Source organism: Mustela nigripes, chromosome 17, assembly GCF_022355385.1.
Source record: "Mustela nigripes isolate SB6536 chromosome 17, MUSNIG.SB6536, whole genome shotgun sequence".
NCBI classification, from domain to species: Eukaryota; Metazoa; Chordata; class Mammalia; order Carnivora; family Mustelidae; genus Mustela; species Mustela nigripes.
In genome coordinates this window covers 455,247-470,193 of record NC_081573.1, presented here as the reverse complement: position 1 = coordinate 470,193, position 14,947 = coordinate 455,247, and the positions used below count along the sequence as shown (strand labels likewise).

General features: G+C 53.8%; 1 protein-coding gene and 1 pseudogene across 1 annotated transcript; both read right to left on the bottom strand.

Annotated features, from left to right (window-relative positions):
* Positions 1 to 616: 616 nt before the first annotated feature.
* LOC132005809 (leukocyte immunoglobulin-like receptor subfamily A member 6) lies at positions 617 to 1,982 on the bottom strand (annotated as a pseudogene).
* A 4,176-nt stretch (positions 1,983 to 6,158) lies between these two features.
* On the bottom strand, positions 6,159 to 13,624 carry LOC132005052 (leukocyte immunoglobulin-like receptor subfamily A member 5). Its single transcript, XM_059381798.1, has 9 exons — positions 13,563 to 13,624; positions 13,372 to 13,407; positions 12,906 to 13,190; positions 12,458 to 12,760; positions 10,629 to 10,745; positions 8,694 to 8,736; positions 8,565 to 8,602; positions 8,303 to 8,355; positions 6,159 to 6,662 (listed from the first exon to the last, which is right to left on the bottom strand). Exons 1-9 carry the CDS (start codon positions 13,594 to 13,596, stop codon positions 6,516 to 6,518), a joined length of 1,056 nt encoding a protein of 351 aa, XP_059237781.1. The 5' UTR covers positions 13,597 to 13,624; the 3' UTR covers positions 6,159 to 6,515.
* Positions 13,625 to 14,947: the final 1,323 nt, after the last annotated feature.

Below are 14,947 nucleotides of genomic sequence, written 5' to 3'. Positions count from 1 at the left end.
TCCTCACAATCCAAAGACTGGGAGGGGAGGAGGTAGGCTCCTGAGCTCCCTGCTCACCTACCCTGGCTGCTGCTCTCCTGCTGGGCCCCCAGCCTCTCCCTCTGCCCTGACCATGCCAGCCCTCCTCTGTGGGCCTTGGAGCCCCTGGAGCCCCATGATGGCCCTGCCATGACTCACCCGACTCCCAGCCCTCCTCCTGAGACACCGGGCGAAACTATACCCCTGCACAGAAGCCTGTGATTCAGCAGCTGTGGACCCGGGGCATGGGGAGGGGGGGCAGTAGGGCGCTGGGTCTCTAGAGGATCCTGGACAGTAGCTGGGTGGCCCTGGAACTTCTCCCAGAGACCCTGTCTCTGCTCCTGCTCTCTTCCCTGTGGCCTAGCCACAGAGACATGTGGCCCCAGGTGTCTCTGCTGGGCTCTCAGCCCCTTGAAACACAAGACTGTTCCTGAGTATTTGAGGGGGCGTTAGATCCTTTGAGGGGCTCTCAGAACGGACGTGGGGTGGTGTGTGCTCCTTCTCAGCAAACAGACCCCGGGAGCGCCCTGATGTTGAGCCTGTCCTGTGGATGGGGGTTTGGGGCTGACCCAGGAGTCCCCGTCTCACTAGACTTCTCCTATACCTGCCCCGTGGACTCCCCAAGACCTTCCGGCTGCCATCGGGCACCTTTATTCTCAGAAGAGGGACAAAAGGTGAGCAGGGGTGCAGGGTCTCTGTTGGCCTCCTTTGAGCTGAGGTGCAGATCTCCCTTTGAGTGATGCTCCTTGGAGTCCCTCCCTCCCATCCCAGCCCAGGTAACAGAGCCCTGAGTAGATCATCAGGACACAGAAGGGACAGGGCTGGGATCCTCACCTGAGACAGCAGGCCCAGGGGGTCACTGGGGTCCTACCACACCTAGGGGGTGTTGCTGTAATAGCCATAGCATCTGATGTCCACCTGAGACTGGGGGTCACAGGGCCCACATGGAACAGGGTCTGGGTTCCCCCACAGGGGCTGGCTAGGAGTCCAAAGTCCAGGAGGGCTGGCCTTCTTCCTTCATCAGGACAAACCTGTGGGATCACTTGGGTGAGGCACACTGGAGGGTCACATTCCCTCCTGAGGTCACAACAGGGCTGGGCTGGGCTGAGAGCTGAGGTTTGTCCAGCGATCCTAAGAGGAGGCGGTGGTGTTAAATGCGGATCACACCCCAGGCAGGGGTGTGAGAGGGAGACCCCTGAGAGCCCACCCTCTTCCTGAGGGCAGAGACTGGGGCTGGGACCCTGAGTGGACTCGCACCTGTCACCACTAGCTCCAGGGGGTCACTGAACTCTGACCAGCCAGTGGGACTGAGATAGTCACAGCGGTATCTTCCTGCATATACATCTGTCATGTGTGTGATGGAGAAGTTGGCCTTGTTCCTGGGCTCCAGTATCTTCCGTGTGTCCCAGGTCTCTAACTTTCCCTCTTTATGCAGGCGGTACTCCTGGGCCTCTGGCCTCACCGACACCAGATGGTCACATGTGTCCCCCCAAGGCATTACAGAGCCTGGCTCAGCCCAGATGGTGGGTCTGGGGAGGGTCCCTGGAAGGAAACAGAGGCTGGGACACAGACCTTCCCCATGCTCTGGTCCCAGCTCAGCACCAAAACCACAGACATTCCCCTCGGTCAGCCCAGAACTTCTGTTCTCCATCCCCTGCTGCCTGGTGGGTGACCCCTGTCCCCAGTGAGGAGGTGGGAATGGGATCCCTAGGGACAGACATACATGCCTGCACTCTGGTCCTGAGGCACACACTCAGCCCTGGAAGAGAGTCCCTGTGAGAGTTTTGCCCTGAATCCTAGCAGAACCCCTCCTCCCCTTGAGCCTCCTGAGCTTGGGGTCTCTGACAGACCAGGGCCTGTCTGTGGGGTGGGTCCCTTCCAGACTAGGTTGTCCCCTCCCATCCTCAGATCTCACTGAGACAGAGCAGGGCCATGAGGGTGGGGGTCATGGTGTCTCCTCTCTCTGGTTCCGGCTGTGTGGATGGAGGGACCACTGTGACCACAAGACAAACAGACACACAGGGGGTGGCCGCACGGAAGCCAGTCCTGCCTGTCACAGGGTTATCACCTCAGCAGTCCCCAGGAAGGGGAACGGCTCCTCCCCACGCCCAGCCTGGCTGGTGTTCATGACGGTACAGCGTGGGTAACCTGAGGCTTCCTAAGATGGCCCATCCGGGTGAGGAGACCAGGGCAGTGCCTTCCCTCCCAGGGCCTCCCCCATGGGACTCCTTTATCTCCATCACACCCTTGGGTCCTCACCACGGACAGGTCCCCAGACCCAGATCTACTGTCAGGGATGTTGGTTCCTGCTGTGCTGGGGAGCTCGTGTCAGCTCAGACACTCATGTGACATCTCTGAATGGCTCAGGTCAAGGTCGTGGTGACAAGGAGCCCAGAGGAGAGATACCGGCACAGTGGGAAGGGAACACAGCCCCTCTCCTGGCCCTGGAGCGTGGGCTTTCTTTCTGTCTCAGCCTCCAAGGACTTCTCTGTTTTCCCGTGACTCTGTCCATACCCTCACTTCTTGGGAACATCTGTTGAGATCCTCCTGGCTCCTCTGTGCCCCTTGTTCCTGGCAGCGAGTTGTCCTCCCAATTTGGGGTCCTTCCTGCATGCTATAGGGGACAATGGGTAGATGAAAGTCCTGATTTGTTGGGAAAAAGTTGATCTTTAGTAAAATATTTTTCTACCAACCATTGCCTATGTGAATTGAGCAGTAATGTCGTAATCAGATACCCCCCCCCCCATTTTTTACTTTTATTTTTTGTGTTTTCCTTTTCTGGAGAGAGAGAGAATGCGCATGAGGGGTGGGGGAGGGCAGATGGAAAAGGAGAGAGAGAGAATTCTAAGCTGACTCCACACCCAGCCCAGCCTGAGCTGGACTTGGGGCTGGATGTTTGACCCCGAGGTCATGACCTGAGCTAAAAGCAAGAGTCAGACCTCAGCAGACTGAGCCCCCCAGGTGCCCCATTTCCCCCCTTTTAAAAGTTATCTTACATGTAAATCTATGTGGGAGAGGGAAGTGCAATATCCCTCTCTTTCAGTATTCACGGTGTTCACGGGAGCCCATGAAAATGTTTGGGAATGTGTCTGTTCTATGAACCGTGTGATTTGTGGGATCTGGAGTTAGTTTCATGGGACGAGTTTCATTTTAAGAGGTACTTTATTTAAGAGCTCAAAAGGTGATTCAGGTTTTCTACTTATTCCCGAGCTGGTTTTAGATCTGTTTCTGGGGTCCTGGTCCATCTTATCCACATTGGATGAAGGTCTTCTAAGGTCCGCTCACATCTCTTCTGAAAGGACTCCGTCTGGAAGGGGACCGGAGGGCACGCAATGCAGAGTCTCATGCATGTGTCTGTAGCTGATGATATTCAAGGTCAGAGACACTGATTTCCTGCAAATGCCTGGTTTTAGAGAAAAGGGAAACCCATCCCTGACCAAGGGGCATCCACCGAGAGCTTTTCCCAGACTCAAGCCAGGAAGTGTCCGCTTGGTCTCAGACTGAACTCCCTCCTCTTTGTTCTCTTTCCCAGACACAGTCAGCCCTAAACCCTCAACAGACTCGCCTGTAGATCGTGTGCGAGTTTCCACATCCCAAAGTACAAGTCCTCTGCTCTTCCAAGATGCACTCTATCTTTCGTAATCCAGCTTGCCTCGGTTTACCTCTTTTATCTAGGTTGACACCATAAAACCTGTATTTTTGTAGTGATGTCCCGTATTTCATTACTGATGCGCATTCTTGGTGTCTTTTCTCTATTTCTTATCGAGGGTCGCTAGGACTTTTCACACTCTGGGAATACTCGATGATAAATGTTTGTGGCTTTATTAATGTTATGGGACTGGATGCTTATTTTTTTTCCCCAGAGTCGTAAGTTGAGGTCTCAGCCTCCATCCTGGCTGTACTGGGAAACGGGGCATCTAAGGAAGCAATTAGGATAGAATGAGGTTGTAAGATTTGGTTAGAGCAGTGCCCTCAGAAGAGAGTCCAGGGAGCTCCAAGTGTGTCTCTCAGTCACACCAGGGAAAGACGCACAGCAAGACGGGACTGTCTTCAGCCCAAGGGTGGGTGGGGAGGCCCTCCAGACACCCCCCCACCCGCCCCCATCACACGTTCGTGGAGACTTCTGTGGTCTGTGAGGCTCATCACAGAAGCCGGAGCAGAGGGCTGCAGACTTGGCCGCCAAACAGAAAAGAGGCGGGGGAGGCTGGAGGAGTTTGGAAATGCTGCGTGTGCCCCGGGCTGCTGGTGGAGATGCGGACTGCGAAGTCCACCCCCGCCGGGCCTCGGCCACAATGAGGTACGAGGCATTGCACCAGGGAGAAAACCGGACCCTGTGATGGAGGGGCAGAGAGCATGGATGGACCCTGTCCAGAGGTCGGCGGGGTGCAGGCCAAGGGAGCTGCGGAATTTGGCATGCTGGGCGGTGGCGCTTGACGTGTGCCTGGAGCGCTCCCGTGTGGGCGCTCGCAGCGAAATTCTGGAGGAGCCAGGAGATTGGAGCAACGAGTTTGTTGTAATGAGTTAGTGACCACACAGTCCGTCGTCAGTGTCTGCTGCAGTGCTCCAAGATTCATTGTTTGCGTGTAACACCCAGTGCTCCCTGCCATCCGTGTCCTCCTGAATACCCACCACCCGGCTCACCCGCCCCCACCCCCCAATCCCTCAACTGGTTTCTGATCAGAAAGGATGAGTACTCAGCTGTTGCTTCAGCATGGACGGAGCTGGAGGGGATTATGCTGAGTGAAATAAGTCACACAGAGGAAGTCAATTATCAAATGGTTTCACTTGCTTGTGGGACAGAAGGAAGAGCAGGGAGGACATTAGGAGAAGGAAGGAAAAATGAAGTGGTGGTGGTGGGCGGGGGGTGGGGGGGTGGGAACCAGAGCGTAGAGGGACCATGAGAGACTGAGGACTCTGGAGAAGGAATTGTTCAGCTATAGACTCTGAAGGGAGACCTGCAAGATTCTTCAGACAAATGAGGGAAAGGGTTTGGGAGAGCAAGCGGAGCCAAGGTGAGAGCTCTTGTGGGAGCAGAAACGCAGTGCAGGGGCATGGAAGGGGATGAGACGGGAGGGAGGAGTGAAAGCTGTCAGACTTCTCAGATTCATCAGGATGGGACCGTAGGCTTCCTTGTCGGCCAGCCATGTGCTGGTTTTCAGGGAAAGGGAAGGACGACGCCAAACTCCGTTCAGAGATGTCAGGGCCGGCCCCGTGGTTTCAGAGTTTGGGCTACTGGCTTGGTTTCCCCTGGGCAGGCTCTGCTCGAGGCCTTGGGAGTGGGGCCCTCACAGAGAGAAGGGCCCTGCAGCCCCCAGCCATGGAGGGGGCACCCCGAGGGCCTGGCGGGCAAGGCGTCGAGTCAAGGCTCTGTTCATTACAGAGCCTTCAGATCTGTGCAAGTTGCCTTGCTCAGTTTTGAACGCGATCCCCTTTTTCTTCTTTCCCATCACTCCCTCTGGGGGCAGGCACGTCCCTGATCTGGGTCACGGGCTCACTACACCTGCACGGGAATTCTGCCTTCAAAGACATTGTGCCCCGAACCTCGCCCATGTCTGACTTACAGGATAATTCAGAATTGACTCTGGATTTTAGATTGATCGATGATGCTGGAATGAGTGTAGATTTTGGGGGCAGCACTGTTGGGATGGAATGACATGAAATGTTTATGCCTCCCTGCTCAATGCGTGCTGCTGACCTAATTCCGGGGCTGGCTGTGTTTGGAGATGGGATCTCTACAGAGGAATGATCATGAGATCATAGGGTTGTGACCGGATTAAAGAGGGTGGTGACCCGATAAGAAGAGACAGCAGAGATCTCTCTGCCTCACACGCCACACAGAGGAAAGTCCACGTGAGCAGGCGTCCTTTAGCCGCAGGGAGAGCCCTCCAAGGACAATAGCCCTGTCGGCACCTTGGGCTCAGGCTTCAGCCTCCAGAACTGTGAAGAAATAGATTTCTGTGTCATCAGCTCTCCTCCCCCCAAACCCCAGTCCATGGTGTCTTGTTAAGGCAGCCCAAGCTCATTTTCACCCAGTGCCATGGGACAAATTTGCTGTTCTTTTTCTAACTTCTATAGATGTTGCCTAAGCCGCTGATTTTCAGGCGCTCTTTTCTTTGTAATAATTTCATTCATAATTTTCCCTTTGGCCTGTAGCGTTTACTTGACCATTTAAGTGAAACTGTGTGTCAATGTAGAATATTTGCATTGTCATTTACATAAAAAAAAAGACATTTTCATTTGTGGTTTGCTTCTCTTAGCCATGGGTTTTTAGAAGGGTTTTGCTTTATGTCTGAAGATATGGAGATGGTATTATTTTTTTTTTAATCTACAGCAGAATTAAGTGATTTCTAAAGCTCCAGGATATCCTGCTTCCTTATGAGAGGTCCCCAGGCCAAGGAGTGTTAGCTGAGTGTCCACGGGGTGGGGGGAAGGGCCACAGCCTCCTGGCGTCTCTACAGTCCCCCTCCTGGGAACATGGGGTCTGGGTCCTTCCTGGGCTAGTGCATGGACAGAGCAGCACATTCACTGGGCTCTGCTGGGGCCTCCGTTGACTGAGAGGAAGGGGGTGCACTTGTCTCCTGTCCGAGATTCAAGCTGTTCCTCTGGGCGTGGGTCACATCCTGGGGTTCTTCAGATGCCATGGCCTGGAGGGCGGGAGAATGGGAGTCAGGTGTGTGATGGGTGGGGAGCCAGGGTTCCGGGAGCAGCAAGGACCCACCTGACCATCCTGTCCCCCTTACTGTCCATTGTGTCCAGCAATCCGTCTGACATAGGGAAGGAAGAGGGGCCACTCCCCCTTGAAGGCTGAGTGGTTCCCCCTGGGACACAGTCACCCCGTGGTGGACTCACTGTCAGGGCTCTGCTTGGGGAACAAGGAGGGAAGATGTCCTCCACCTTGACCCTCTTCACTCACGAGTCCACCCGGAAGCCAAGGTCGATTTTAAGACCTAAATGATCACTTGGATGGATTCCCCGTTGGGACATGGTTTGCTTGTGTTTCTATCACCCAGTCTAAGACAGAGCCTTGCCAAACATAGATTTCTCATAAGGATTTGTCACCTCCCTGAATGAATAAATGAGCTAAAGTTGGGGGAAACTCAGTCTGTAGGATTTGGTTTAACCACTTCAGTCTGTACCCACATGCTCATAGACAGACAGATGGACAGAAAGAGACAGGACACTTGCCCATCGGCCAAGAAGAGGACAGATCAGCACCCTGTGCTCAAGGAATTCATGGCTGTGGGGCTGGGAGTCGCCCACAAACAAGGAAGCCCTGATTTGGGCGAGGGGGTAAGTGCAGTGGAGTGGCCAGGGGAGAGCCTGCTTCCATTACAACAGCTCCTCCACCCCGAGTGTCAAGTGTCGGCACAGCTGGCCTGTCCCTCTTTGCTCTGGATGGAGTGGGGGCTGTCCTACATGTCGTGGGATGTACGGTAGCACTCCTGGCCCCTAGAGACCATTGGAAACCCCCTCCCAGCTGTGATGAACAAAGTGTCTCTAGACGGACTTGGGGAAGTGCTGAACATTGAGGGTGAGACAAATTCTGGGGAGGTTGGAGATTTGGCCCATGGGACATTGAAAGGCCTGCTGGGCCGACAAGCAGAGACAGCTCCCAGGAGCTTGGATATCTGAGGCTGGAAATAATTGTGGAATTATGAGCCTGGAGATGGTCCAGGTGTACCTGGGATTAAATAAATGTGACAACATCAAATAGGGAGTTGTCTCATAGTGAGGTCAACACGATCTTCGGGTGAGCTTCCTGCGGGACTAGGAAAGGAATGACAATCATTACACTCAAGGCACATTATTGTGTAGTTCCATTGCATCTAAATCCACACAACCAGAGGGAAGAGAGTAAACAGAGCAAAAGCCAGGCTGAGGATCTCTGTTCATGGACAGACCATTCAACAGGGTGCCTTTGTGTGAATAAGAAAAGGCGCATTGCTCAGAATCCACCAGTAGGGTCTTAAATTCCATTGTCCCTATTGTGCAGTGCACAGACTGTACAGCTATCCCTGGCAGCATTGCCATTATGAGACACAGACAACCAACAGTTCAAAGGACCCAAATAAGGGGACCAAGAAGGAGGGGACCATGTAGTATCAGAAAAACCCACTGAGCCATGATGTCCCAGCAGCCTGCATGTATCACCTTTCAAGAAGAAGGGTGAGGTTAGATGTTGCCGATCTGAGGGATAGGACGATAGGACGGTGGAGAAACAGCCCATGGATGTAGCTAATGAACAAGGCTGTGCTGGGTGCCCCGGGCAGGAGCAGGGGCTCACCTCACTGTCCATCTGTATGTCTTCCTCAGGCTGGGACTCTCTCACCTCAGCTTCTGGAGAACGAGAACATTCTATTTTATGCCCCAATTCCTGAAACCCTGCAGTCCCACATGCCCCTCCCACCCTCAGATGGGGAGTCTGAGGCCCAGCACGAGGCAGGATGTGCCTGGGATCACAGAGATGTGGCAATTTTCATGCAAAGCCCAGAACCTGGCCCATGGACTCCTCCTGGTCTCCCAGCAGGACCCTCCTTCCTACTTACTCTTGTTCTCATCCTGGACAGGAGCCACGGAGCTGGAGCTGAGGGAGGAAAAACAGGGGCAGTAGGCAACTGCAAAGGCACTGCAGGCAGAGGTGGGAGGTTGGGGGAGGACTTTGGGGGAGAAATTACCTTTTCTGCAGAGTTTTGGTCTCAACTTGAGGACGTGAGGCACCTGCACAAAGTGAGAATTAGCTTCTAAGCAGCCCCAGAACCTGGCGCCCAGGGTCATGTTTGGATCTCAGAGGATCCGAGCCCTGACAAGGTTAAATACCCACCCCCCTTGATCTGGAATTCAGAGCAAACAACTAAATTCTAACACACAAAACATGCATGGAGGGTTCAACATATTCTTAAAAAACAAAACTGATAGAATGTCTTTAAAAGTCTATGTTCTTATTAAATCCTTCATTCTGAAGGATTTTTGTAATTATTTTTTTACATAAGAAAATTTATAAGAACTGTCTTTTTTATTCCTGCATCACCTTGAACTATGTTTTTGCTTTGGTAGTATTTTACCAACGAGAGAGAGAGATGGAGGTGGATTTGGAGATAATGGGCACGGGGGCTGCAAGAGAGAGGAGAAAGAAAGGGCAGGTCCCTTACTCATGCATCTATAGGCATGCACATAGACAGAAATAGGGATGGATGGACGGACAGGTAATAGGTAGGTAGGTAGGTAGGTGTTTTTCTGATATATGCACCCTGTCTTGTGCACCTCTCACAAATATGAAGCCTCATCTACACAACCCCAGGACCCCGGATCAGGAGATCTTCACTTATGCAACATGTGGACCAAAACCACACTCCCGGTTCCTGTCTTACCAACTGCCAAACGGCGTCTTTTATTTTCTTCCTGGCTCTACCCAGTGTCTACTTAGGAATACCCGGGAAAGGGTGTTGGTAAAGCCGTGATCACCTCCAACAAGTTCTGGAGCCTGGGATATCCCCCTGTCCTACTCCTGGCACTGAGCCCTGTGACTGTCTGGTCAAGGAGGCATCTGCCTGGTTTCCCGTGGTGAAGTCCTCCATCCTCCCTTAGAATCTGATTGGTATTTGAAGACAGATATTGGAGTTTTCCTCCAATGCCATGGCTGTTCTCAAATACAGTATGGCCATTGTTAGGACCACCGATGAACCTCGCCCGCGTGGCCCAGCATCATGGCAGCGAACTCTTAAAGGTCTCCGATCTCCACGTTGCTCCTTCTGATCTGCTGGCATTCTACTCTAATGCATCCCCTCTCCCCCCCAGGCATTAACTAATTTACTCCACAAACTCATGGATTTCTGCTTTATTCGATGCATTGTAATCCCATACTTGGATGCTCAGGTTATTCTAGATTTTTCCACAGGGGATTCCTTCCAGCTGGCTTCTGTGTTATTCTGACTTGGCTCCATCACTCTTGGTGAATTTTTGTACTTTCTGACCCATTCGGATGCTCTGACATCTTCCATTAGTTTCCCTGTCCCAATCTGGAATAAAGAATTTCTCGGAGGAACCCGAATTCCTTTTAACAGAAGGCAATATTTGAAAACTGAAATCTGGATGATCGGTGTGCCGTCACCGTGTCTAGGTTTTATTGGTGGTTGGAGCTGGGACCCGTGTGTTCATACATATACGCACAGACACAACAACAGATGCTTACACCTACCATTATCCCGTCAATGTACATGTATGCACTTTAACGAGGTCCCACTGGCATTTCCAATTCCGGTAGAGCAGTTCAGAGTTTAAACTGCTTTTGCACATTGATAAATCCCTGAAAACCTTGAGTAACTCGGCGCCTTGATCCCCAATATTTTTACATACCTGCTCAAAACAACTAATCTTCCACCCATCCTCCCGCACTCCTTGCCACTGTGCCCACTCCCCACTGGTTGCAGGGTGATGACCCCTCCCTTGAAGCCCACCCCCGTCACTGACATGGCTCCCCGGGTGTTGGGGACACCCCCTGCTACCTGCCCTCATATCTGTGGCGACTCCTGTGTGTCCCAAGAAGCCACTTTGCATCTTCATAGTTGGGTCTTGCGTCTCAGGTAGACCAGAGCTCCCCATCGTCTACTTACTTGACTTGCAGCATTTTTTCTGGCGCTGGTGTCGGACAAGGAGGAAGAGGAGAAGGAGGAAGAGCATCAGGAAGAAGGTCACAGGCACTGGGATCCAGCTTCTCTGGTGCTTGTGACCTTGGACACAAGGGATACCATGAATGGACCAGGATGTCAGTTAACTGGGCAACTGCTGCATGTAGACCCGTGGTGGGGTCTATGCCATCATCACCTCTGATCTCCATAATGATCATGCACCAGAAAATGCCACCCCCACCTTCACCCGTTTCACAGACAAGGAACCAATGCTCAGAGAGATGAGTCAGGTGCCCCAGGTGACCAGGCCAGGAAGTCAGTGGCAGAGCTGGGATTCCAACCCAGGACGGTGGGTTCCCTGTGCTCTCCTCACACTGCCCACCCTAGTGGACACCTGCTTCTGGCTCTGGGCTCCTGCCTTGGTTGGAATGGTTCATTCTGTTGTCCTCATGTACCCTGCCTTCTCCTGTAGCCCCAGCTGAATGCGCCTGCTATTGTCAGAAGCTTTGAGGTGCTCAGAACCATCCCTGCGTGGGAGGGACTCCATGCCTTCCTCACTCCCCAAGTCCAGCCAAGACTGGGCCTCTGCCCTGCAGACCCCACACTTGCACGTGGGGCCTGCCTGCAGTTTTCAGCGAGCACATGAGGGAAGGGAACATGAGGGTTCGCACACCCTCTGGGCCCGTCCCGTGCAGGGCTCTCATGTCCAAGATCTCACCTAAACCTCTCAGCAAACCTATGAGGGAGACTATAGGAGACATGTTTCACAGACAGTGAAAGGACTTGTCTGAAATCCCACTGCCCAGAAGCGGCAGATCTGGGATTTACATCCCGTGGAGCCCAACTGTCAAGCCCTTGCTTATTTCTGTTTGATTCTGATTTCTTTCCAGCAGGGCTGTCTGGATACAGCCAGGCTGAGCACTGCAGGACAGACAGAGGAGCTCTGGGGCCGTCACCAGCGTCACTGTCCTGCCCGTCCCTGCATCCTACAGCCCTCACTGTTCACCTTCCCATTCTGCAGTCCTAAGGCAGCAAACCTGGAAGGTCCGAAAGGACATGTCCTTGAGATCTGAGCCAGGGTTCTCCCCTATCACAAATGGAGAAACTGAGGCCCTGATGGAAAGGGACCCACCCCAAATCACCATCTCAGGGAGCACTGAGACCCCGCCCCTCAATGGACCCCACCAGGTACATTGTAAACCCAGGACAGGGAGGGTAGCTTGCTCCTCCCTTCAGCCTGGCTGCTCTCCGCCTAGCTCTCCCTCTGCCATGACCACCCCATCTCTCATCGACCAGCCTCAGAGTCTCTGGAGCCTTCCCCCCTACATCTCTGCTGGACTCTTAGCCCCTGGAACACAAGGTTGCTTCTGAGTATCTCAGGGGGTCTTCGGTCCTCTGGGAGGCTCTCAGACTCCCCGGGATGGTCTGTACTCTTTCTGAGGAAAGAGGTCCCAGTGACGTATCAGCTGGGCAGTGGGGACCTGGGGGTGGGGCCTGGAGCCCCCAGAGGGTTCAGGGAAAGAGACAAGAGGAGGGTGGAGGGCTGGAGCTTCCCGCAGAGACCCTCTCTAGGCTCCTGGTGTATCTGCCCCAGGGTCCCGAAAACCCTTCTGTAGGCACCTAGAGCTCTGAGTGGCGGGCGTGTGGGGAGGGGCAGGTGTGGGAGGACAGTGTGGTCCTCATTTCTCTGAGGGGTGGACGCCCCTGTGAATAAGCCTCCCTGTAGCCCCTCATTCCCATCCTATGTTGGGGGTCTTCCAGACAGGGTCATGTTGACCACAGGAACACAGAGGCAATGGGGCTGGGCTCCTCACCTGAGGCCAGCAGCTCCAGGGGGTCACTGGGGTGCGACCATATCTGGGAGGTGGTGTTGTAATAGCCATAGCATCTGAATGTCCATCTGAGGCTGGTGTTCACAGGGCCCACAGGGAACAGGGCATGGGTCCCACCACGGGGGGCTCTCTGGGAGACCATGGTCCAGGAAGGCTGGTTCTCTCCTTCTTTCATCAGGACGAACCTGTCAAATCCTAACCATGAGCCACACTGGAGGGTCACGTTCCTTCCTGGGGTCACGACATGACTGGGCAGGGCTGAGAGCTGGGGTTTGTTCTGTAATCCTAGAAGAGGAGGAGGGGGTGGGTGTTAAATGGTGCTCAGATTCCCCACATTATCCCCAGGCTGGGCTGTGAGAAGGAGACCCCTGAGAGCCCACCCCCTTCCTGAAGGCAGAGCCTAGGGCTGGGGCCCTGAGTGGGCTCGCACCTGTCATCACCAGCACCAGGGGTTCACTGAGCTCTGACCAGCCAGTGGGGCTGAGATAGTTACAGCGATATCTTCCTGTATGCATAACTCTCATGTATCTGATGAAGAACTTGGCCTTGTCCCCGGGCTCCAGTGGCTTCTGTCTGTCCCAGGTCTCTAACTTTCCCTCTTTATGCAGGCGGTACTCCTGGGCCTCCAGGCCACCCTGACACCAGATGGTCACAGATGTCCACCAGGGGATCACAAAGCCTGGCTCAGCCCAGATGTTAGGTTTGGGGCGGGTCCCTGGAAGGAAACAGAGGCTGGGACACAGACCTTCCCCACCCCCAGGTCCCTGTTCTGCCCCAAACTCCCAGACGTCCCCCTTGGTCAGCCCAGAGCTCCTGTTCTCCATCCCCTGCTGCCTGATGGGTGACCCCTGTCTCCAGTGAGGAGGTGGGACTGAGACCCCTGGGGACAGACTCACCTGTCTGCACTCTGGTCCTGGAGTCCACACTCAGCCCTGGAAGAGAGTCCCTGTGAGGGGCTTGCCCTGAATCCTAGCAGAACCCCTCCTCCCATGAGCCTCCTGAGCCAGGGGCCTCAGACAGAGCAGGGCCTGGCTGTGGGGCAGGTCCCTCCCAGACTAGGGTGTCCCCACCCCTCCTCAGATCTCACCAAGACAGAGCAGAACTGTGAGGGTGAGTGTCATGGTGTCTCCTCTCTCTGGTTCCCACTGTGCAGACAAAGGGACCACTGTGACCATAGGACAGACAGACACATAGGGTGTGGCCACGTGGAGGCCAGTCCTGCCTCTCACAGGGTTGTCATGTCAGCAAGATCTGACAACAGGAAGGGGAACACCCCCTTCCCTGAGCCCTGCTCTGGTGTGCATGATGGTGCAAGGGGTGGATCCTGAGGCTTCCTGAGATGCCCCATCCAGGTGAGGGGACCAGGACAGGTCCTTCCCCCACCAGGGCCCCCTGTTGTGTCTCCTTCATCCTCAGCATACCCCTGGGTCCTCACCATGGACTGGGGCCCAAAGCCCCAGAAATGCTACAGTGGACACAGGTTCCTGCTGCCATTTAGAGCTCAAATCAGCACAGACACATGTGTGTCCTCTCTGATCAGCTCACGTTGAGGTCATGGTGGTAATGAGCCCAGGGGAGAAATACAGGCACATATGGAAGGGAGCACAGCCCCTCTCCTGGCCCTAGAGTGTAGACTTTCTTTCTGCACAGCCTCCAAGGACTTCTCTATTTTCTTGTGACATTGTCCACACTCCCCAACCTTCTTGGGAACATCCCTGTGAGATGCTCCTGGCTCCTCAGTGCCCCTTGTTTCTGGGGCAGAGCCGTCCTCTCCACCCTGGAGTCCTGCATGTAAGCTGTAGGGAACATCTATTTCAGCAGTGTGGGAGCTCTGATTTTTGAAGGAAAAGTTAACCTTTCTCTAAATATTCATCCATTTTCCATTGCCTGTATTTCCCAGGGTAATAACATCCTGTCTCCAAGTCTGTTTCCTTGTTTGGATCTTGTCCTGAACCCCACTCCTTAGGATAATTGTGGGGGTCATTGGTTCCCAGTTCATGGGAGGGGACTCATTACTGTTAGTTTTCAGAGAGGGATAAGAGGGGTTTTGTACATGGAAGGATTATGGGGTCAGACTTAACCTAGGTGGATGTTTTTCACATCCAGTCAAGACCCCTCACATGCTTTGTACCAATAAACACTACTGACCATATTTCTGAAATGTATAGAAATAGTCACATGCAGGAACTGAGAAATGAAAGCTCCCCAGAGAGTCAGGGAACCACAAGAAAGAACAGAGAACAATGCTGAGCAGTTGTCAGTTCCCAGGACCATCAGCAGGTCATCTGGTAGAGGCTTCCACCCATGTGGACACAGAGAGGGTCGCCAGGGTCCTCAGAGGCAGGAAGGGGCCAGGACTGCGGGTGAAGGCTAAAACCTGCAGTGCTTCCCAATGTGTGTTTGTGGACAACAACAGGGGTTTCTCCACTCACTGACTCAGGTCAGCTCCGAATCACCTCCCCTACGTGTGTG